This window comes from Arvicola amphibius, chromosome 3 (assembly GCF_903992535.2).
Source record: "Arvicola amphibius chromosome 3, mArvAmp1.2, whole genome shotgun sequence".
In the NCBI taxonomy this organism is placed as follows: Eukaryota; Metazoa; Chordata; class Mammalia; order Rodentia; family Cricetidae; genus Arvicola; species Arvicola amphibius.
In genome coordinates, this window is record NC_052049.1 from 120297541 (window position 1) to 120321857 (window position 24317).

The 24317-nt window shown below is 39.7% G+C and overlaps 1 protein-coding gene across 3 annotated transcripts in view; it reads left to right on the top strand.

Annotated features, from left to right (window-relative positions):
- Rdx (radixin) overlaps window positions 1-24317 on the top strand; it is a 66601-nt gene that overhangs the window by 37536 nt on the left and 4748 nt on the right. For 2 of the 3 annotated variants that reach the window (XM_038323890.1, XM_038323891.1), the window contains exons 11-14: window positions 5581-5741; window positions 7252-7344; window positions 9700-9942; window positions 10818-13225. In XM_038323890.1, the coding sequence (XP_038179818.1) occupies window positions 5581-5741; window positions 7252-7344; window positions 9700-9942; window positions 10818-10982 (662 nt within the window). In that variant the 3' untranslated portion in view covers window positions 10983-13225. Of the gene's footprint in view, window positions 1-5580; window positions 5742-7251; window positions 7345-9699; window positions 9943-10817; window positions 13226-24317 lie in introns of those variants that run through there. The other variant, XM_042054796.1, reaches the window with a different exon arrangement.

A 24317-nucleotide genomic window follows, 5' to 3' on the forward strand; every position in this document is an offset into this window, starting at 1 on the left:
ATTTATTTTTATTAGTAATGACAGTGTTATTTAAAGCTTAATTTGATTCTGTATACGATGTTACCATGTGGCAATGTTTTTTAGAAACAGAATCATTTTCCAGTAGGTGTGTCCAGAGGAGGTAGTCAAATAAATGACTGTTCATAATTCCTGGACTATTGGGAATAATTTTTAGTGCAGACTGTTGTGACTTTTGAGTGGGGAGGAGCATGTTTTTACTCACATTTATAATGCAGGCTGGCCTCAAACTTTTGATCTTTCAGGCTCCCTCCTCATAAATGCTAGGACAACTGGCACATGCCATCCTACCAGATGTGTGCTTTGAGCTGGAGATACGGCTCATTTGGTGAAACACTAGCTATGGAAGCATGAGGATCTGGGTTTGATCTCCTGAACTGATAGAAAAGGTTGGGCATGCTGGCGCCAGCTTGTGATCCAGCATTGGGGGAAGCTGAGATAAGCAGATGCCTGGGATTGACTGGCTAGGCAGCCTTACCAAATCAGTGACACCCAGGTCCCAAGAGACTGTGTCTCAAAAAGAGAGGAACAGCTAGCTTCTGGTTGATTTCTGGCCTTCATGTGTAGCCATTATCACAAACTAAACAAACACAGATTTTAAAATAAGTTTATTCTGACTTAATAGCTAAACCTCATCTCTCATACCTAGAATAATTTAAGGTTGTAAAGCATCTGTTTATAGACCACAAGTGGAGCTGGAATGTTATTCTTGAATTCCAAATTTGATGCTGTGCATTCTGCTTTAGGTACATTTTTATCTTCTAGGAGTACAGACATACAACCTACGTGGCAGTAAAACTGTGGAGATGAAAGAAATATAAATATAAAACGTTGATAGAGTGACGTGGTATATGTGTGCTAAGGACCACGTGACTAGTATAAGTTGAACCTTTCACGAATGCTGGAAAGAAACTTGGATTAAGGGGCATTAGGGCACATTGATGGGATACTTGATTACATATGTGAAGCTGTTAGTTTTCTTAGTACCACACACATGACCTCCTGGATTATACCGAAGGAGTGATTATACTAAAGAATAAAAATTTAATAGTAAAGGAATAATGATTCATAACATTTTTAAATTTATATAACTCTTTGAGAGAATAATTACTAAATCTTTTAATCTCATTCATTTAGGATGTATAATAAAAGTATTAATGATTTACAAAACTACTCAAAGAAGCACTGAAGAGTATAAGGGAGATAGACCAGAAAGAATGTAGAGCACCTTTGTCAAGACAGTTGCAAATCAGTCATCTTAAGACAGAGGACATCCACTGTATTTGTTGTTTAAATAAAGCTTTCCCAGGCGATCCTAAAACCTACATGATTGTCTTGTAATTTGTGCTGAATTCTCAATTTAAATCAGTAGATGACCATATGTCATGATGCTTAGATTAATTATATTTCATTGTCATTTTGTTTTAATTTTTATTTATGCTATAATTCCAAATAACTCATTAAATAGAACAAAAAGAGTAGAGCAGTTGTCCTAGAACATTTTGAAGATATATTGGGATACCTAAAAGATAATGTCACCATACCTGCCATTTATTTGCTGGTCTAACAAATAATCAAAGTGAGTTTGACTTTCGTAAGACAAGCTGTAGAAAGGAGTTGTGGCGTAGTGATTTCATTAATTCTTGGCACTTAATAAGCACTGGGGGCACGAAACTATATAGATGCGGTCCCTGCTTTGACGCAGTATACACTTTATTGATGAAAGATGGAGCAATAACCTAAAGAAATCATTTTATGTAGTTTGTAGTGCTGTGGAAGGGCCGTCAGCATGATGGTGTGGTATTAGTGCCGCTTGTAACAGAGCAAAGCTTTAAGTTAGAATATGACCATGAGTGAGTTATTTTAACATCTTCATTTTCTTAGGATTTGAGATTGTTTTTAGTTTTATTTTCTGAAAACTTAACCACTATCTTAGTGAAGTACTGATAGAGAGGTCTGAATACACCTGTTAGGAGTAACCTCAGTCATTTGTTAAGTTCATGTGAACTGTACACTCTTGTTCTGGCAAGCTATAAGAAGACAATGATCATTATGGCATGCTTTTGTTACTTCTTTCTTAATCCTTTGCCATTCCCTATGTAAATTTTGTCATTTTTTTTGAGATCTTAGATTTAGTCTTATCTTTTTTACCCTGATAGCTTTGTTACAATACAGTTAATATGCCATAAAATTACCCATTTAAACTACACAGTTTACATTAATGTTTAATATGTTCAGAGTGGTATACAGCTATTACCTCAATCAATTTTGAAAATCTGTTGTCTCTAAGAAGAAATCCCATACCCATTAAGCAGTCAACTAATTTCTTCCAGTAATCCTCCCCGCCAGCCATGGGCAACTATTAATCCATTCACCTCATCTACAGATTTACGTTTTCTGTACACATAACTGGTTTCTTACTTAGCCTGTGTTGAACATCTGTGTTGAACCATATTTCGTTCTTTTTAAATTGCTGAATGATATTTTTTGATATTTTATATTTTATTTTTTATTCATCGTTCTTGGGCACTTGCATTGTTTCTAATAGTTCACTGTGTTGTGTTTAACTTATGCATGTACATGTGCAGATTTATTTTAGTATTTTCATGTTTGTATGTTTTTGTATTACTGGCCATATTGACTTACAGTTTTTGAGGAACTGCCTAATTAATTGGTTTGAAAATGGCTTTATGTTTCTATAGCCATGTGCGATTTCTTTGTATCCTCTCTAGGATATGTTAATGCTTATCTTTTGGGTTATCATCTTCCTAAATGATTTTCAGAACTGTTAGGATTTTCCTTAGATACCTCAGTGCCTAATGAAGCTGAGTGTCTTTCCGTGTGCCATTGCTTTATTTTGGGGGGAAAGTGTTCAAATTTTCTCCCCACTGGCCAGTGGGATTTCTTGTTGTTCTGAGGGTTCTTATATGTCTGCGATACAGATCTTTATCAAATACATGATTTGCAAATATTTTCTCCAAAGGAGATGGTAGACTTGTCTGTGTTAGCCTCAAATGCTGTCATTTGACAAGAGTGTGATTTCTCTCCCTGCTTCTGTTGTCTCCTACATGCTTTCTGTGTGTTTTCTAGTGTCTCATTTATGTGTATATTTGGGGACATATATTGAAGGAAAATAGCATTCATATTTGATGAGACTTTTCTCCTTGATTGCCCCTTTTCAGGCACTTGTCCTCCTAGTACTTTTTCAGTCTCAAGCTCTACATCTTCACCTTGGTCTTCCTGGCCCAGTAGAATGCTAGTCCCAGGCTACTGTTTGGCTTTGCTGTTGTCCACTTTTGGGGAACCAGATACCTTTTTGTTTACAGAGTAAATACACAGCACATGTGAAAATGTGTTCTCATTTGTCACACAAAAGGCATGTGTGACATATATTCTGGAGTGTTTTAAGAGATCTTGTTTATTCACCAGACTGACATTGAACTACTAGAGTAAACTGATCATTCTGCCTCAGCCTCCCAAAATAACCCAGGACTGTAGCTGCACACCATTGTATGGGGAGGGGGAGTTTATGCCTTATTGTTTTCAGTTACTGTATCCTAATAATTATGTTATTCATCGAAATTTTCACTTTTTTTTGCAATGACATATAATAACTCTGTCATTGCTTAGGTATACTATGTTTTTTTTTTTTTTTTTTTTTTTTTTTTTTGCCAGTAATGCACAATCCCAGTGTTCTGTGATTTCTAAAAATTGTGATTATTGAACTGTCACTTATTTTTTTTTCTTCTAAGATTATGTGTTTTCCCCAGGAAATCAGTAGTGTTATTGATAAATCATTATCCTAGAAAAGAGAAAGAAAAAACTTAAAAGTTTTGGGTTGTGTTATCATTAAAGCATATAAGGGTTTTTGTTGTTGTTGTTGTTACTACAATGTTAGTAGTAGCTTCTAAACTTGGTTCTTGGGGTGAGAAATTATTTGACTTGCAAAATTGTTTAATGCTGATGTTCAAATATGAGTGAGAAAGAGAAGCTTCCTGGAATTTTATTGGTTTGAATTTACATTAACTTTGCCTGTTGCCTCCAATAAACTTTATGACTAAGCACTCCATTCGGGCATGAATAGGGGCATAAGCTGTTTGACTGTGTTTTTTCAACCTTTGCCTTGAAAGAGTTGATATTTTAAATAATCCAGCCGTATCCTTTGCCTTCATGCATACCCCAAGATGGAAAGTTCTAGATTTTTTTATGAACCAGCTAGGGGACAGTTTGTATTCTTTATTATTCTTATCAAATCCTTCACCAGATTTGACTCATATGGTAATTCACTAAATATTTTAGGCATTTACACAGTCTCAATTACTGGTTTGACTGTCGTGTGAAAGCAGTCATATGTAACTTCTGAGTGAGGGTGTGGGTGATGATTCAACAAATGTTAGTAAAATAACATTGGGTTTGGTCCGTGGGCCATTGTTTGTTAACCCTTGTTTCAGAGCGCTGGTGAAAGCTGAGCATTTCTACATAAGGTCATATGACTACCCAAATACTTCTTTGTAGGTGAGATTAGAATAATGTTCATTTTAACATTTTAAAAGATAGATTTTTGTATAATTTTTTAAAAAATTCTTCTAAAATTTTTATTACAAAAAGCTATTGAATGTACCTGTTTTGTTTTTTTAATTGATACTGCAGAAAACTGATAGAAAATAACATTTTCTATTTATGTCAAATTTAATTTGTATTCCAAACATCTAAGAATTTTGTTATGAGGTAATTTTTTTTTCTATGACAGACATAAAAATTTAGCATACTACAAAACTACCAGTTTTGAAGTATATGGTTTAAGGATATGAAAAATCACCTATAAGATGTTTGAGCCTAGGACATCTTGTGTGCTAGACAAGAATTGTACCACTGAGGGCTGGAGAGATGGCTCAGAGGTTAAGAGCACTGCCCGCTCTTCTAAGGGTCCTGAGTTCAATTCCCAGCAACCACATGGTGGCTCACAACCATCTGTAATGAGGTCTGGTGCCCTCTTCTGGCCTGCAGGCATACACACAGACAGAATATTGTATGCATAATAAATAAACAAATAAATAAATAAATATTGTTAGAAAAGAATTGTACCACTGAGCCCTAGCCCCATAGGTCTTAAATGCATTAATTTATAGATCTCTAAATATGGTGCCTACTGAGATTAAAAAAAAAAAAAGAAAAGGAAAAAAGAAAACTCAGTCTTTACTTTTGGACAGTACTGGGAATTGCACCTTGGGCCTTGTACATCTGAGCAGACACTCTCCTACTGAGTTATTCTACCCAGGCCCCAGCTTTTCTAATTCCCCCAGATCAAAACTTAAAATTAGAGATTTTTTTTTAAAAAAATTAAGTATGTGCTTCTATACAACTTGAACTATAAGGGACTTTCAATGTCTTTACAGTTTTGAATCACATATTTGTAAAATTACTCTTTACAAGGTTAAATTTGAAGTGTTTATGCATTTAGACACATACTGATTTTTAGAAACTGCAGGTTTTTGGCATCTTGCTGTAATGAGGATGACTGAAATTAACCCATGTCTGTGGGCTGGGTGAAACCTTTGACAGAACTAGAAGAACAGACGCGGAAGGCTCTGGAACTGGAGCAGGAGCGCCAAAGAGCTAAAGAAGAGGCGGAGCGGCTAGACAAGGAGCGCCGGGCTGCGGAGGAGGCCAAATCTGCCATAGCCAAGCAAGCTGCGGACCAGATGAAGAACCAGGAGCAGCTGGTAAGGCCCTGCTTGTTCTTGGAAAAAGCTAAACTTCACCAAATAGGGCTGGAGAAATGGCTCAGCGGTTAAGAGCACTGCCTGCTCTTCCAGAGGTCCTGAGTTCAATTCCCGGCAACCACATGGTGGCTCACAACCATCTGTAATGAGTTCTGATGCCCTCTTCTGGCCTGCAGGCACACACACTGACAGAATATTGTATACATAATAAATAAATAAATATTTAAAAAAAAATAAACTTCACCAAATACATGGTGTGATGGCAAACCAAGTATATGACACTTTCTAGAAAGCATGCCGAAGGGATAGCAACAAGTGACAGAACTGAACATTATTTCTGTCTAAAAAAATTAAAAAACCAAACCGGAACCCAAACAGCATGATGGGGTCCATGTGTTTTGAGTCATATATTTCCTTTTTTAAGATTGAAAATACATTTTCTTTCATAAAGTATATTCTGTTTACAGTTTCCTTTTAAGTGGAGCTAGTGGCCAACAAAAGGATTTTCATTCACTTAGACCACTGGTTCTCACTCAACCTTTTTAATGCTGTGACCTTTAATACAGTTCCACATGCTGTGGTGACCTACAGCCAAAAAATTATTTTTGTTTCTGTAAGTGTAATTTTGCTAATGTTAGGAATCATAATGTAATTACTGTTTTCTGATGGTCTTGGGCGACCCTTGTGAAAGGGATGTTAGACTTCCCCAAAACGGGCCGTAACCTACAGGTTGACAACCACTGACTTTGACTTTGAACTGGCTCTGCAGTAAGACATGTGGCCCCTTGCACTTTGATAAATCAAGATAGCATGTTTGGTTTCTGGGTGGCATCTATAAGCCATGACTGGTTGAAGTTTTGTTTATTTGATGTACTTCCAAATAATGAGAATATGCACGACACAGAAGATTCCAAATCTTATTAATTCAGGTGTTTATTTACTGAATGTCTTTGAATCTTGTTTGTTTGTAGACAGTCTTGCTACTAACTCAGGCGACCTTTGAACTCTTGATCTTGATTATCTGTTCCCACTTCCTAAGTACCAAGAGAACATGGATTTCAGGTGTTTTGATGTCACACCTGTCCTTTGCTTTCTGAACTTCTAATTTTCTCTTTGAAAATGGAACTGGTGAGGAATCAGATGAGACTGTTTACAGAGTACCTTTGCAATAACAGAACGTTATGATTTTTATTTGTTTAATGATAAACTTTAAACACGTTCTTACATTTTAAGCTTTTACTAATGAAACATAAGTAACTGCTCATCTGTAGAAAAAAGTATTTTAACTTTGCCTTGTATTATCTGTCTCATTATATTAAGTACCTATTCAAATAAGTTAGTTAAAATCTTCAGGAAATCTGCCTTTTTAAAAAAAAAAACCAAAACGGAAGACCAAGAGAAACTTAAAACAGCCCAAGCATGTACCTGAAAATTTTTTGACTGAATTATAACAGAACATTAAAAAAATATTGTCTCCAGTATTTATAATATATAAATATTTTAATTTTAGGCAGCAGAACTTGCCGAATTCACTGCCAAGATTGCACTTTTAGAGGAAGCTAAGAAGAAAAAGGAAGAGGAAGCTACTGAGTGGCAACACAAAGTAATCACTGTTTTGTTGTGTGGTAGCATCTACTGAATAGCTGCTCTGTTAGTGAGCCAGGAATGTGCTTGCTTGCTCTGTACAGGTGATGTGAGGTTGGTACATGCTCAGTCCCTGGGGGATACATAAGAGGTGATCATCTAGGGGAACCAGACAGATATCTAGGAAAGTCATAAGCATTTAAGTTGGGTCTTGAGAAATAGTTTTAAGATTGGAAATGATTAAGGGATGAAGCACATTGTTGACTTCCATATAGAAAAGAATTGAGTTAGTAGAGTAAGAATAACCAACATTCAAGTGTGACCTCAAAAAAGTTAGAAGATTTAGGTGGCAGTTGGATAATAGAAACAAATATTTGCTGATGCACATTGGTGGGATATGCGATACCAGGCTTAGAAGATTTCAGAGCACAGTTAACACAGTGAGCAAGATTTTATAAAGACAAACACACAGAACAAAAACGAACCCCAGACCTAATCAGTGTGAAGTATGGATTGGGATATTGGATGCTCATAAGTGCCTGCAGGGTGCCGTGGTGAGATGGAAAGGTTGAGGAGTTAGACACTCGGTGGTGGACGGAAGCACAGCAGCCAATCACAGGCGAGCTTGAGTTAGGCTGTGGTTTACCAGTCGGACTTCTTGTTTTCTTTTAGGATTTCTTTTTTTTTTCAAGCATGCTTTAATTAAACATGGGCACTATGACTTTCCCATGTGTGCATATAATATAGTCTGCCATATTCACCCAATTACTCCCTCTCGTTCAACTGCTGCTCCCACTGAGTGCTTGTTCTTCCCACGCAGCATCTCCCTTCTACTTTCCTGGGTTGCTTTCTTTTTAATGGACCAGTGAGTCTGTTAAGGTTACAGAGCTTGGGTAAAATCTTATTTACAGAAACATGATGAGCTTGCCAGTGGCTGCACCACTGAGGAAAATGTCTCTCTCAGCAACCACTAACTCCCTGCTCCTTAGGGAGAGGTAGTCTCCTAAGCTCCTTCCCCAGCAGCCTTTTAACTGCTTGTAAATCTTAAAGGTACAGTGGATGCTGCTAAGGTTTTTGATGAGAATTCACAAGTGCAGAAGTCAAGCTTGGAATTGGAGGGATGGCACAGAGAAGACAGTGAGTCTAATTCAATAACATCAACTTATGATGTTTATATTCAAGGAATATAAACTTATGATGTTTATATTCAAGGAAGGTACATGAAATATGTAATAGTTTTGTTTTTTCGAGACAGGGTTTCTCTGCAGCTTTAGAGCCTGTCCTGGAGTTAGCTCTTGTAGACCAGGCTGGTCTCGAACTCACAGAGATCCGCCTGCCTCTGCCTCCCGAGTGCTGGGATTAAAGGCGTGCGCCACCACCGCCCGACTCAGTTCAATTTTTAATTGGGACATTTTTGACATATTATATGTGTATATATGCAAAAATACAAAATACATGTAGAAAGGGGTAAAATGGTTAGTCTCCCTGTTATACTGCTTTTGTCAGGAGAATTTTATAGACCCTATTTAGAGATGGATTTATGAACTTTAGAGTCACACAAACTTTTAAAATATATTACAGCTACAAGTCCTATGAGCAATTGAAAAATGCATAGAAATCAACAAAAATTAATTTAAAAAATTACAGTCCTACAAGCTAGGACATTATTTTAGAACAGTGTATATTCTCTCCTATTTCTTATATTTTTGTATACAGTTATATATACTTGAAATGAAATCTTTGTTTATATAATTCCATTTTATTGAATTTTTATCTCATGTAATGTTAGATTATATTTAGATTCTAAAATTTAACCATTAAGCTCTTCAAGCCCTCCATAGTTTAGGAGCCCTTTGAGAGTAAAATAGAGTACTCCTAATAGGACATAGGACGAGACTGGAAAGTGAGACTTTGCTAAGCAACCCAGGAAGTACTGATCCCCGATCATCAGTAATTTGGATATTTCATGTTGTATCATATGAGATGACTTATCTTGTTAACCCGTTGTTAGGTGAGTGATTTTAACTGACCACTGTATCAGAGTAATGACAGTCTGGTTATTGCATTGACTTATTTTTCTGCTGTGCCTCATATTTAATCTGTTAAATGTGACATTTCTCAGCATTGTACAGATAAAAGTTTTTTCCCACCAAGCATTTGCAAAACAGTTACAGCAACAAAGAATAAACCTGTATTAATATTTTTAAGTATGAAATATTTTTAAAATGTTTATGCCTCCTATCTGCTAGAATCCTATAAAATGGAGGTTTTATTAAAAGGATTTATCATCATTACCTTGAAATATATTTTTTGTTATGAAGACAGAATAAAGTATTTTTATTCCCAGTTTAACAAACTTATTTTCAATGTTCAGGCTTTTGCAGCTCAAGAAGACTTGGAAAAGACCAAAGAAGAGTTAAAAACCGTGATGTCTGCGCCCCCTCCCCCTCCCCCTCCGCCAGTTGTTCCTCCCACGGAAAACGAGCACGACGAGCAGGACGAGAGCAGTGCCGAGGCCAGTGCCGAGCTGTCCAGCGAGGGCGTGATGAACCACAGGAGCGAGGAGGAGCGGGTGACGGAGACACAGAAGAATGAGCGTGTGAAGAAGCAGCTCCAGGTACTGATGCAGCTGTGTGTGCAGTCCGGGCCAGCCTTGTGATTGGCTCTTCTTATTTGTCCTGAAGTGGCAAGTCTCTTGTTGCTTCCATTACACACCCATTAGCAAGGGCTTTGCTAACTCTGAGTTTTCAGTTATAGATGGATTCATTTTCAAAGGGAGAAAGTATCTGGTTCTGTGTAAAATTAAGTCAGTCTTTAAACCAGTGGTGCAACGCTTGATCCTTCATCCTTCATCTAAAATGTTTTATCAGAATTATTCATATTTTAAAACTAAAAGATCAGTTTATTAAATGTATATTAGGTCAGAATAGGAAATTTCAGCGTAATTCAACGGTTTAAAAAGTAACTTAATTTTTTTGTTGGTGAAATCTTAATTTTAAAAAGTGAAAATTTAATAATTGTATTGATTTCTAGAGAAAATGTTTATTTTTATCTTACACTAATTTTTCTTTAAAATGACTACCTTGAACTTGATCAGTTTTTTCATGTGTTGGATTAAGAAAGTTAAAACAGTTCAGAATAGATAAAATACTATGGCTGATGACGAAAGAAAAGAAAGGCCATGGGCATTCCTCCCCATCACAGTTACTAACAAAAGAAGCTTGTGGGACTGGATGCGACTCCGCAGTTAAGAGAACAGTCTGGCTGGGCCATCAGAGGACCCGGGTTTAATTCCCAGCACCCTTATGACAATTCATAATTTTAAGTTCCCACACACAGACATGCAGGTAAACACCAAAAAAACCCACTCCACAGTGGAAAGATTAAGAATATATTAAAGAGTCAGATTTGGTGTGCATGTATTTTTGCATCTTTAAACTTTTTTCATAATTTGTTAAACTCTATGTAATAGTAATGCTTTCTTTAATGCAGGCATTAAGTTCAGAATTAGCTCAAGCCAGAGATGAAACCAAGAAAACACAGAATGATGTTCTTCATGCCGAGAATGTCAAAGCAGGTCGCGATAAGTACAAGACTCTGCGACAGATTCGACAAGGCAATACGAAGCAGCGTATCGATGAGTTTGAAGCAATGTGAGAGCTGTTCTTGTGATCCATGTCCTTCCTCAGCTGAACCACCACCAGAGAGAAGCAGGCCTTGCAGATGGATGGCATGCATCCACCTTGCCAAAGCACTCACAGCAGCGACTGTGTTCACTAGCAGACGTCTGAAGGGCGCGCTTCAGCATTAAGGCAGTGTGATGTCATGTTTGGTCATTTTTCTTTTGGCCAGGGAATTGATAATGCTACCCTGTCATCTCTTTGTACATTTTTCATTTTTTTGTTTGATTTTTTTTCAGTTGAATATTGACACTAATGACCATGTCTGATAAATGTGTGTGCTTTGAGCACGGTGTATATCTTAGGATGACGGTGAACATTTCAGTGCATGCTTAGTTAATGAACTCAATTTTCTTTGCCCTTTCCATGTTTGACCTACATACATTTCCATGTTCACTCATGTGTTTTCAATGCGGCCTTCTCATGCCCTGTCATGGCAGAGCCGTAATGTTGGTGTCATACACGTCACTTACTGGAGGTGTTGAAGATGAGGTAAACAGACACAGGGTCGATGAGTCAGCAGCCACTGTGTAGGAGACTGCATCAGAGACGAGTAGAACATTGAACAGTACAGTGTGCAGAGGTGGTTAGTTATTACAGAAATCCCTTAATTACATTATTGGGTGGTTTCATTTCCTTAAGCACAGTCATCATTGCCAGCTCAAGTGATTGGTGTAACATGTCCTATAATCCTTTGATGGCTTTTCTTGCCTGCTGCGTCAGAGATGGAGCCAGCAGACATCAGTCCTAGGAGAATTTATTGATAAAACTCTGCCTGCGAATAAGTGGTCTCTGAAAAAAAAATTCAAGGTTTGTTCTTAGGTTGCTGTAGAAACAGATGTCTAATAGAAGATAGTGTTGATGATAACTGATTTAATTGTCAAAAAGAACAAACCTGGACTTTCCCTTCAAGGGCAGCAGATGAAAGCATCAGTTCCAAGGAAGTAATACTACCTCACTGTACACCTGTGGCCACTGTCCCCACACAGTGTGTGTGCGCTGCATGTCTGCTATCCATAGACAGTCTCAGTCGTGCCCTTCATTGAATATACTTTTGAGATTCCAGTGCTGATGCTTTAACTGCCTTTTTGTTGAACTGTGGGGCTCTGATGTGTGCTCAGATATTGTTTGTTCTCACTGGTATGCTGTTTGCTGAGGGGTGGTCTGTGTCTGAGGAAGTAAGACATTGCCTTTGCAGCGAAGGATTCTCGTCCTTTTTTCGTGGTGGGAAAGGTACATCATTTTAGCATATTTGGTTTCTAAATCACTGCTTATTTTATTTGCAGTCTCTAAAATCAAATCTCATTTCAATTATGTCTTATTGAAGAAGTTTCTGGCTAGAAAGATACTCTGACATTCTTTGACCATGAAGCACCCGAGTTTGAAGACACAGAAAGCCTTGTTTTCTCTGTGTGGTTCAGCTACGTTCCATTCGGTGTTATGCACTCACACTTACCTTTATCTATTATAATTGCCATTTTATTAAGCAGTTTTCATGCACAGTAGATTCCACTTATGTCTGAAAATATCTCATGCTTTTTTTTTATTTTGCTGACTTTAAAAGGAGTAATTTGGGCAGACATTATGAAAAGGAAAGGCCTTGCTTAATATATTTTTTGGATTCTGTAGGACAAAAGACGACTGGTTAACCTTGAAGTGACGGTTGTACAGTGGTTGTGCACACGCTTCAGAATCATCTGTGAGGGAATGTTTCTGCTTTCCATACATGAGGGAGAGATGGTAGGACTTACTGGCCTACCTGGAAACATGAGCATTCTCTTTCTCAAAGCTCTAGAGCCATAGTCCTTATTGCTAGAAGAGTTGACTTCTCGTGAATTTTCACTGATTTTCCTCTCTTTGCATTGTGTACATGATCATTGCTACACCAGTTGTTACAGTGTTGAGAGGTTACCAGTTATATTTGCTGTTAATAGTCTATTTGTAGATTAGGATTAAATGGGTTTAATCCATTTTTAAAGTTGTATGGATTTTTCTAAACAGGAACAGCCATTTGCAATATGGGTTTTCATAGAGATTAAACCAATTATAACGTTTATCATTAGCAGTTGAGAGCACATGTTCATATAGCAATGTAAAAACACACTAATGAGTATTTGGTAATTTCCCATTAGCATAATTTCATGTTGTACAAGTAAATTACATATACATCTCTAATTTTGGATAATATTCATTGGTTAACAATAAAGAGACAAAAACTCATGCCTTTGAGTTCCACTGTTGTTATTTAACATGGTTTTCTCATATATTTCTTGAAATTATAGTTTGAGCCATGAACTATATGATACCTTAGGATCCTTATATAGACTTCCTTTCTCATCACCCTTTTATCCTGTAGAGGTCACAGTGACTCTTAGATTCTTGACATCTGAAGATGATTTGGGAGTTCAGGCATTGCTTTTTCTCTTTCTCGAGGAAGACAGGGCTTCCTCTTGATGATTCTTCTCACTATTACAATTCTGGTGTTCTTTATATTCTATGCTAAGTACCTTTAGTCTTACCAAAGCTGTCACAGCAGTCAACTGTGAGTGTAGAATTGCCTTCAGTCTCTCACTAATCCTTAGCAAATATTCTTAAATAGAAGAGTGACAGCTTTCAGAACACTCTAAAAGCCAAGAGTTGTTACTTTTCCTGTCTGTAAGAGCAGGCAGCCATTTCTCTGATCTTGAAAAGCAAAGACATTTTTTTTTATAGAATGTTTTACATTTTATATAGAGAGGCTTTATTTTTTTGAACTAGAATTACTACTTTTAAACTTAACAAATTATTGGAATTTTTCTTTATTATGTATTGAAAAATGGTTTGACATTACTGTTGGCTGGAATAATTCCCACCCTCCTTTTTTTTTCTTTAAATTTTGGGATGTTTTAAGAAATAGAAGGATAAACAATAAATTCGCAAGTATATGTGACCAGTGAAAACTCAGCTTGTTTTAAAAGTTAAAACTTTAACTAAAATATGTGATTATTAAGTTTGCATTAATTTACTAACCGGTGAGGCAGATGTGACTAATGTGCTCAAACATTTTGGGAGTTGAGTGGATTCTGTGTGTTTTGATTACATCATAAAAATGTCCAAAAGCCAGGTGTGCTGGCCCACACCTGTGATCTCAGAATTCAGAAGGTGGAGGCAGGAGAATCAAGAGTTCATTGTCATCCTTGGGTACACAGTGAGTTCAAAGTCAGCCTAGGCTAAATTTCACCCTGTCTACTCCCCATGCCAAATAAATAAACAGACCATTAGTTGCACCCCTGCCTCTGCACCATAGATAAGTCAAACATGGGTATGCTTTTTTTTTCTCAACATTGGCTTTCCAGTTCCATACTTTTAACTCCTGTTTTTCCTTAGACTTTTCTTTTAGTAATGAGCCCATCTCTTAGGAATTTAAGAGCTGCCATTTCCTGATGGAAAAGGCTGTGTGACTCCTGTCCTGTCTCCTCTTTGACTCCTTTAGCTCTGCGAATCAAATGTTTTGACTCAAACTTGTCCACACTGCTGTAAGCATGACATTTTCCTTACGCACATACCCAAGGGTTGACGTGTTTCCTTCGTGCTTGTATACACACTGCCTTGAGCACTGAAGAGTTAACTTTATCTCATGTAGAACTTCTGGGTCACCTTTGTCTTTGCATGGAGCTCCTGTACACTCAGTGGTTCCACATTCTTCTTTAGTAACCTTCTTTCAGTCAAAAACGTTTGTTGTGAATTGCCTGCTATATTCGAGGACTTGAAGCAAGATAAGAACCATGGCCCTTCGAATATGAGACTTCAAATGCTAATTTATCCTAGTTATTACATCAATTTGCATTTCTCAGTTACGGTATCAGTTTACTTTGAAAACGTCAGTGCCATGTTGTTACTTAGATTCCTCCATGTGTAGCTAACTGGTTATTCCCATCTTTGAAGTTTATTTCCTTGTCCTAATTGTTCATTTTTATTTCATCACTTTAAAATGTGGGGTTTTACACTTGTCATTGTATCATTTATTCCCAAAAGCTAGTGGTACTGACCTTAGCTTTCTGTTTTATGCATAGTATCAAGCATAGCAAGCAGGCTTTTAGAATCTGGGGACATTCTCATGCGACTTGGGAGCTTTTCTGATGAGATGGGGATTAGTGACATTCTTCTCACACTCACAATGTGTATAACCTTTTCATTTTCTTAGTTTGCATATTAGACCTACAAACATGCGCTTACTAGAATCCTAAGACAGTATCTCCCTCTTCCGATTCCTTTTATTCATACTAAAAACCTATGAAACTCAAGTGTAGCATTTGAGTCTTTTATACTATCACTCCATTTATAGTTTAAGTTTTAAATGCATTGGCTAAAAGATGACAGTTGTACAATGATGAGAACAAGATATAAGGAAGGGCAGTAGCAGGAAAGAGAGCAGCCAAGAGAATGGGTGTTGGATGTGGTTCCCAGGGAAGCTGGTTCTCTGGTACATAGCAGTATCCATTTCATGGGTCAAGCTTTTAATGTTGATTAATAAAGATGCCCAAAGAGAGGAAGCTCCTGGTTTTAGTCTATAACTGTAAGAAGATTGACTTTTTACCCAAATAGCATCAGCAGCAGTATGTTAAGTGGGAGTTTGATGGCATTTTCGGCTGAATATTTATGGGTTTGTTTTGTGACAAACGTGTAAGATGAGCTTGTTAATCATTTCAAGGGTACAACATGGTAGCGCCACATTGTCATTGCTGTGCATCCATCTCCAGAGCATATTCATCCACACTGAAGCTGTACCCATTGAAGGACAGCTCTCTTCCTGTCCATGGGGGAAGCTGTACCCATTGAAGGACAGCTCTCTTCCTGGTCCATGGTCCTGGTCCTGGTCCTGGTACTTCCTGTCTCTGAACTGTGGGATTTCTAGGCACCTTATCAGAGTACACCATACAGTATCCATCCTTTTCTGTCTGGCATACTTAATACATTTCACATAATGTCATCTCGTTTTAGCAACAAGTTTTATTTCTTGTTGAGGTTGAATAAGTGCTCCATTGCTTATATCACATTTTATCCATTTATTAATGAGTTGGAATTAGGGTTGTTTGCACATTTTTTACCATTGTACTGTTCTACCATTTCCACATTTACTAATGATGCTGTGAACATTGGTATGAATATATGTCAGACTCCCTAAATTGATTCCTTGGATCCCATGCTAATCCTATGGTTAATATTTTGAAAAGTTGTCATATTATCTTCTGTGACAGTTGTACTATGTGTTTCCACCGAAATGCACATGGCTCCCAGGTCTCTATACCCTCCCTGACAATTGATATTTTCTGGAGAGCTCCTTTTATTTGTTCTGACAATGGAGTAGTAACTCCCTGTGGTTCTGTTTTACATTTCTTTGAATTTTAAATGAAAAAGCATATTGAGTACTTAACCTCTTTCTTTGCTTATGATACTTGTGTGTCTTCCTTGAGGACTATTCATTTGAGTTTGTCCATTTTAAATTTATTTTTGGTCGAATTATGTTTTTAAAAGAGATCTTTATATTCAGAATTCAAGCTATCCTTTATCTCAGGATTTTAGTTTGGTTTTTCTTAGACAGGGTCTCTCTACATAGCCCTGGCTGTCCTGGAACTCACTGTGCAGACCGGTTGGTCTTAAACTCCCAAAGGTCTGTCTGCTTCTACTTCCCAAGTGCTAGGATTAATGGTGTGTGCCACCACATTCAGTAAGAGGATTTTAATTCTGTAGCAAATATGAGCAGCAAATATTTTTCTGCCATCCTGTGAATTTCTCTCTCACTTTTGTTGATGTCCTTGGCTGTGTACAAGATTTTGGTGAAGTTTGGTATATTTGTTGGTGCCATTAACCTAGGGCTTTTGGTTTTTCCTTTTTTAAAACCAAAACAACCCATGCTTTTGTTAATTTTAAGATCTTGATGTGTTACCCAAGCTGGCTTCCGACCCCAATGCATTAACTAGCCTGCCTTGATTGTAATCTCCTAGGTGGTTTGTACTATACATGTGTGCTGTCACCATGCCAGGTGGTTGGTTTTTTTTTTTTTTTTTTTTTTTTTTGAGACAGGGTTACTCTGTAGCTTTGGAGCCTGTCCTGGAACTAGCTCTTGTAGATCAGGCTGGCCTCGAACTCACAGAGATCCGCCTACCTCTGCCTCCTGAGTGCTGGGATTAAAGGTGTGCACCACCACTGCCTGGCAAGATGGTTGGGTTTTTGTTTGTTTGGTTTTGGTTTTTCTGGAACAAAGTTTTAGAATTTTTATTTAAAACAGCTCTCAATCTCTTGAACTTGTATTAGTCCTGCTTCAGTGCTGTAATCCCAAGTGCTGGGGTTACAGGCCATTATGTCCGACTTAGCGAAAGTAGGCTTTGCTGAACACATTGCTAAAAAGAAAGGCCGGATGGAAGAATACCATTTTCAGTGATTAGTCTGCAGACAGGAAAAAGTACATGGAAAGTGTGAGTCACTGCACTAACTATAGGAGGCAGAGTTTAAGGATGCTGTGCAAGCTGGGAGACAGTGTGCCAGGGTACACTGATTCAAGGACAACTTGTGGCTTTGATAATTCATGCTGCAATGTAACACATAACTAAAAAGTGCAGAGGTTAAAGAAAGTCCAGCGTTGCATTCTGTAGCTAGCCTGCAGGAAGGCTGTTGCCCTATGGAGGAGAGGCATACCCAGATGTAGTCTGTTCTCAGCTTTGCTGAGAGTAGCAATACTCTTTTTCTTCTGCTTGTTTTCTAAATGACCTGTTTGGGGATTTTTCGGGACCTTGTTGGTGACCTTTTGTGGGAAGGTTTCTGGGGAACTAGGATTGAAGATCCTGGGTTCTAATTCCAAGTCTAACAGTGTTGTATTGCAACTCTGATTTCTGAGTTTATAGGCTTGAATCAGATTGCCTGTGTCAGAGTATTTTTCCTGAATCAGATATGGATAACTTGGACTTCAGATGTATCCTTAAAAACTACTGTCTTATGTTGGCTAATAGCCATGTACTTTTCAGTTCTTGTAGTTGCAAAGCTCTTACCTCAGTATGGTGCATACAACAGTAATTTTGTGCCTTCAGACAACCCTAATGATGTCATGACTAGAAGATGTCTAGCAAACAGGTTTCTAGGGACTAGGAAGCCAGCTTCTTAGGTCATTGCGAAGGGTCATAATCATCAAGATGTGACCCAATGGTGATTATTTCAGAGCACACAGCTATAGTTATTTACTGTGTACAGCATCTTTGGGCAGTCTATTCCGGAAATTTCTATAAGCACAAGAGATAGTTATAACTTACATGCAACTATATCAAGGCACAGAAAGACTTGAAGTGCTGCAACTGCCCATTCATAAGGAAGCATGTAAGGCTGAGATTCAGAAGGCAGCCCACGACACGGGAAAGTCAGGAGGGGATGTAGGGTGGATGTACAGTTTGGGTCCTGATGGAATTGGGGCCGGGGAAATGTTAAGAAGAGAAAGTGGGCTTAAGCCAGAACCGTGGAGAGCGCCAACAGTGCTTCCAAGCTGGGGACAGTTGGGGAGGAAGAGCACAGACCTTGCACAGTGGGCTGACTCCCCTGAAACTCCAGAGCCATAAGAAAGGGGGTGCTGTCATGACACTTGTGAACACACTGGCTTGGGATACAGTCACTGAAGAAAGCATTAGATTAGATGAAGTGTACAGTGTCTTCTGGAAGGTGTTTCTCACAAACCTCCATGTCAGCCGTTCTCAACGTGGCTGCGACCCTTTGGGGGTTGAATGTTCTTCTCACAGGGGTTGCGTGTCAGATATCCTGTGTATCAGCTATTTACATTATGATTCATAACAGTTGTAAAATTAGCTATGTAGTAGCAACAATAATTTATAGTTGGGGTCATCACAACATGAGCTGTATTAAAGGGTTGCGGTAGTAGGAAGGTTGGGAACCACTGCTGCTTGTGATCCTCAAGCCTCAACAGAGTCCTACCATCCCCAAGGGCCTAAAGCTGACACTCTGGCATGAACCCCACTGGGCACTTCTGCCCAAGTCCACAGGCTTCCCTCTAGTAAAGTGGCAAATAATTACCCTCTGGGGCAAATGTGTTCCTTGCGGCACTTAATTGAGTTGCTTCACACCATCTGGTGTGGTAACACTAATAACAAGGCCCTAGCGATTCACTGATGAGTTAAAACAGCGTAGTCAGAGGAGGAAGTGGGAGAGTCACGATGAGCATCCAGCAGATAGAGACCGTATCTTGCTGCTGTGGGCTAGGCCACGGATGCTCCCCCTGTTCTGAGGCCAAGCGACACTGGTGAATGTGGAGAGCTGGTCTCCAGGGTGGTTTGTACAGAGGCCTCAGAGTGTGACACTCCCCATTGCCGGAACCCAGGGATCCGCCATGTCAGTAGGGATTGAGTTTGGGGACAGAACCGGGTAAAGGGCAGTGCTGAGTAGTAGAAGGGCTGTCTGGGGTCATGGCTAGTAAAGTCAGCTGTGGCCTGTTTGCAAAAGGCCTCCAGATAGGTCTTTTGTGGAACTCCTAAGGGTCTTTGATGGGGAAAGAATGGCAGCTGAGAACTTCCAGACACTGTCCTCGCCCTTGAGGACATCACAGTGACATACGCTCTTGCCCTGAGCTGACTTCTGTAGGAAAAGCTTTCGGCATGAGTAAGCGGCACTAAAACGCTGCACATTTCAGTGCTAGGTCAGGTTTGTGAACTAGCCACTATTTAGCCGTCCTTGACCCATGAAAGCAATTCCATTTCTACTTGACCTATGAAAGCACAGGGCCGAGTTAGGAAAAACTTCAGGGGTGATTATCAGGGTTCAGAGGTCACAAGCATCCCCACGAAGAGGTAGTGTGTAAATTGCCACTGTAAGGAAGAGAAACCCCGCTTCCTTGCCTTCACTTGTATCAGGAAGGTGTGTGCACTGGTCCTAGCCAGACTCTTGTCTGTCCAGGGCTCTCGTGCTGTCTCTAAGGCACACATGGTTCCTCAGACACAGGAGCCCCAGCATGGCTGTACCTTTTGATCTTCCAATAAGTTAGAAAGGCTTCCAGACACAGCATTTGAGAGGCTAGGATCAGAGGGAGGGAGGCCCTCGAGAAATGAGGTCACACATAACTCAAGGCAGGCTAATCATTTCAGATAATTAACCATGACTGGAGAAGAATTCTAAATTTGCAGAACGGGGTGTGATTATTTCAACAAAATAATTAGTAGGTAGAAGGTAAAATGTGATTTTGTTGAAATCTGCCCCTTATTTCACAAGTATTTGAAAAAGCTTATCAAGCCTAATAAGATAGACCTGCCTGCCCGAAGGAGCCCAGTGGACCACAGTCTACAGTCTTTGCTGAAAGTGTTCCAGGAAGGGAGAACAGTACACGGCAGACCTTTAGGGCAGAAAGGGCTGGACTGGCTTCAGGAAAAGAAGGAAAGGGTTATGCCTGATTCTGAACCAAGTCAGGCCAATGCTATCCGAAGTTGGAAAGGGGCCAGGCCACATCTCCCCTAGTTCATGGGGTTTAGGCCGCATGTCCACTGAGGAGTTTGGCCTTGGAGACCACATTATTTCCAGAGGTAGGCCCGAATGTTTCAGTAGAAGTTTGAGGGACAGAAGGTGAAGATGCACTGGGTGTTAGTCCCGTACTTAATGGGCCATGCACAGGGGTACACCTGCCTGGAGGAAGGGACACCTCTCCCTAATCCATAGCATTACCTCAGAAAGGCTACAGTGGCCTTGAAGATGGTAAACTATCCTACTTAGTAGTGCAGTAGTTTGTCCAAAGACAACCATCATGACAGTCTGTATTTGGACTTAGGTTTGCATTGAAGTGGAGACTGTATATGTGCACATCTATATAAATCTACCTGTCAGGACCATTGTATACTAAAGTGACAAGATATGCTTGAATGCTATTGTAGGCCTTCCTTGTCTGCACACCCCGAGTGAGTATGTCCATTAATATAGAAACCAAGCTGAACTCATTAAATTCTCAGGTTAAATGGCGTAGGGTGGCGGGGATTGGAAAGTAAACCCATCAGGGAAGACTGGGTTCCATTCAGCCGCCTCATCTTCAAGATGAGGTGAACTTGGCTTCAATGCAAAAAGAGATAGGTGCTTGGCCCTTGTGGGGAAGAGAATCCATTGTTTTCTTGTCTGTTAAAGCTCCTCAGATCAGAAGAAACACATGCCCCCAAGATGTGCCTTTTGTCTAGGTGCAGAGCTATAGGCCATTAGTGACTGTTGAGAGGGAGAATCAGTCTGCTCCCAGGACGAGCTCACGATAGGTTGGTGATCATCGTAGATGATCAGGCCTAAACACACATGCACGGAAGTGACACTGACTGTACTCAGCCGGTCATGTGTGTTCACATATATACACATATGCAATAATTAAAGAAGAGGTCATGAATGTGAGAGGAAGTGAACAGGATCCAGAAGAAGCCGGCAGGGGGACGGTAGAAATGCCGGAAATACAGCACTTTTGTATGAAGTTCTTTATCAAGTTAAAAAAAACTATAGAAAAAAATTGGAGACATGAAGAGCAGCAAGCGTGTGCTGAGTCAATGTTACTCAAAGGCGTTGAGTAACACGTTCCAGGACTCAATGGGGAACTGGGGCCACTGAATGCAGGCTGGAGAAAATCAAGAGGTTGGGGCAAGAGGGAAGAGATCAAGAGGAAGGCAGCCCAGTGGGTGGGGAGAAGTGAGGCCAATGATGACTTGAAGCAGGGCTGTAGTTCCCTGTGGCTATGGAGTAAAGGTCAGTGGGGAAGGGGAAAACAATGACTTCGCTCTCAGAATTCAGATTCAGTGTGATTATTTCGGTGAGTCAGTAGTTTCGACCTTATTAGGATATTTGAAAAGAAAAAGTAGCACAAAATTTTACAGATGTCCTGTGTCTGCAGATGAACACAGATCTAATTTATCTTTATGTTTCTATTAAACAGTACATTTTTACTTGTGGAATTGAAATGAATACAATTACATTATTAAGAGAAAATTGCTAGAGATGTGTTTAGATTTGTAGATATTAGCCATCAAATCAGAGCAAGGATTGGCAAATGGTCTTTGGTTTGAGACAAGGGCTCTCTGTATAGCTAGGGTGGTTGGCCTTGAACTCTTGGCACTCTTACCTTGCTTTCCTGAGTGCTGGGATTACAGGGGTGAGCAACTGTATCTGGGTCGGCAGATTATTTATATGAAGATCAGGCATTTGCTTTCATGAACCAATTAGTCACACTTGTGACTCTCCAGCTAGCGTGGGTGGTGTAAGCAAGCCTGAGTTCCAGCGTGGCTGCATTTATATTTACATCCAGACTTCATGTGCTTTTCATCGGTAGGGAGACTTTAGATTTATAAGCAACAGGGGAAAAAAAAAAAAGCTTAAATCACCGTTAGAACCCCAAACTGGTAGGAAGACAGACTAGATAGATTTACTCAGTCCCCAGGCTGTTTGCTGGATTTCAGAATCATAACAGGCAGATTACACAAACCTCCTATCCCATACTTGGGAGATGGAGGTTGGAGGGTGTAAGAGCGCGTTGAGCGCTTTGTGTTTGAGGCTCGTCTGTTTTACATAATAAATCTCTGGCTGGCCAAGCTGCCCAGTGAGACCCCACATCTGAAGACGGCAGAGCCACAAATGGCCAGTGGTGTGGGGTTCTCAGCTGTCAGGAATTTGGATGTGGTCGCAGTGGAGGTTTACTTTGTTGTAGTAAAGGGCATGTCCTGCCCTTTGAAAACCTTTTAGCATCAACTTAAACCAACATGCCTTCAGAGTCACCCGAAGGACACTGACCTTCCTGGCTGATCTGACTCATCCACCTCATCTTCCTGCCGGATTCTGTTTCCAGCACGATCCTGTTCTCTTATGGAGGCTTTCCGCTGAGGTTTTTATTCGACTTACTGAATTTTGTATTTCCAGCATTAAATCAGTTGGGCTTTCTTCAGTGATTCTCTTCGTATCTCCTGTTTTCACATCTCAGATTGATGCACTCATTTATCTTTCTCTCTTTTTCCCTCTTTCTTTTTTCCTCTCCTGTATATTTATGTCTTGAGTAACTGAGTATCGTTAGAGTCATTCTTCTCAATTCTTCATGTGGTGGTTCTTCCGGGTCACTCTTGTTAGGTGTCATTATGGGATTAGGGACTTACTGGGAGGCAGACAGTCTTGGATGTCCATATTTGCTCCTGTTCTACACATCTGGAGTAGTTTGTTGGCTGTTTCCCCTCTTGTTTCTTTCAGGGGAGGTGGTTTGCAATGCCCAGGAGAGGAATAAGACACAGGAGGGTTGAGAGGCCCAGCCCTGCCCTTGGGACTGGTGTGGGAAGTCCTGGAGTGGTTTAGGCAGCCTCTGAGGAGGGGAAGTAGAGTCACCTACTTGCTCAGTGCACGCTGGGCTTCAGGGGCAAACTTCCTGGGAGCTGTAGGTGAGCTTGGTCGAGGAGGCCATGACTGGCACCTGGTGCATGGTTCCCAGGCAGGGTGGATGAGCCTGTGCAGAGGGTAGCAGGCCCTATCCTTGCTGCAGGAGACTGTGCGGTCTGGGCTCCTCATGCTCTCCCTGCTGGTTGCCATTGCTGCTCCTTTCCCATCTCGCTGTGTTGCTCCAGTAAGCACCATGTCTATCTCTGGTCAGTACCAGCCTGTCTTAATTTAAGTCTTCATTCCCGATGGAGGTTACTTCTGCAGTTTCTTTATCCTGATGAGGCGTTCCTATATTGGACCCCACTTTTTCTGTATACATTTCAGAGGTAGTTTAACTTTCATGATGAAAAAGTTTTCGATAGGAAATGTTTATATCTGTATGATATTAGAGACTCCTGATAACGGTGACTTCATCTCAGTTTATTGGAATCTTCCATCATGTGTGTAGGTAAAGCTGTTTAAACGGTTACAACAAGATCATGTGTCCTTTGCTAGGTTTATTAACAGTCTTATCTCACAATCTTTTAAGGGTTATGACTGAAAATATTCAGGGCTAGGGCAGAGAAATGAAATTAGTTTTTGCCTGCTGGTCTTAAGAGCATCGCTGAATCCCTAGTGTTTTTAATAATTAGCAGATTCTTTGGGACATTCTAGGTTTGTGTTGACAGTTCTAATCCTCCCAGCTTTATAACTTTTACTCTTCTGCTCATTGAATGGAGCTTCCAGCCCAGTGCAGAACGCTGGTGGCATCTCATTCCTCTCGGATCCATGTGTCTAATATGATACCATTCAGTGTCCTGGGTTTGGGGACATGACCTTTACCAGATTAATGGAAATTCATTTTATAGGCTGTTCATATTTTGCTAAGAGGTTTGTTTACAAAATACAAAAGAGGGTTTCAAACTTATTC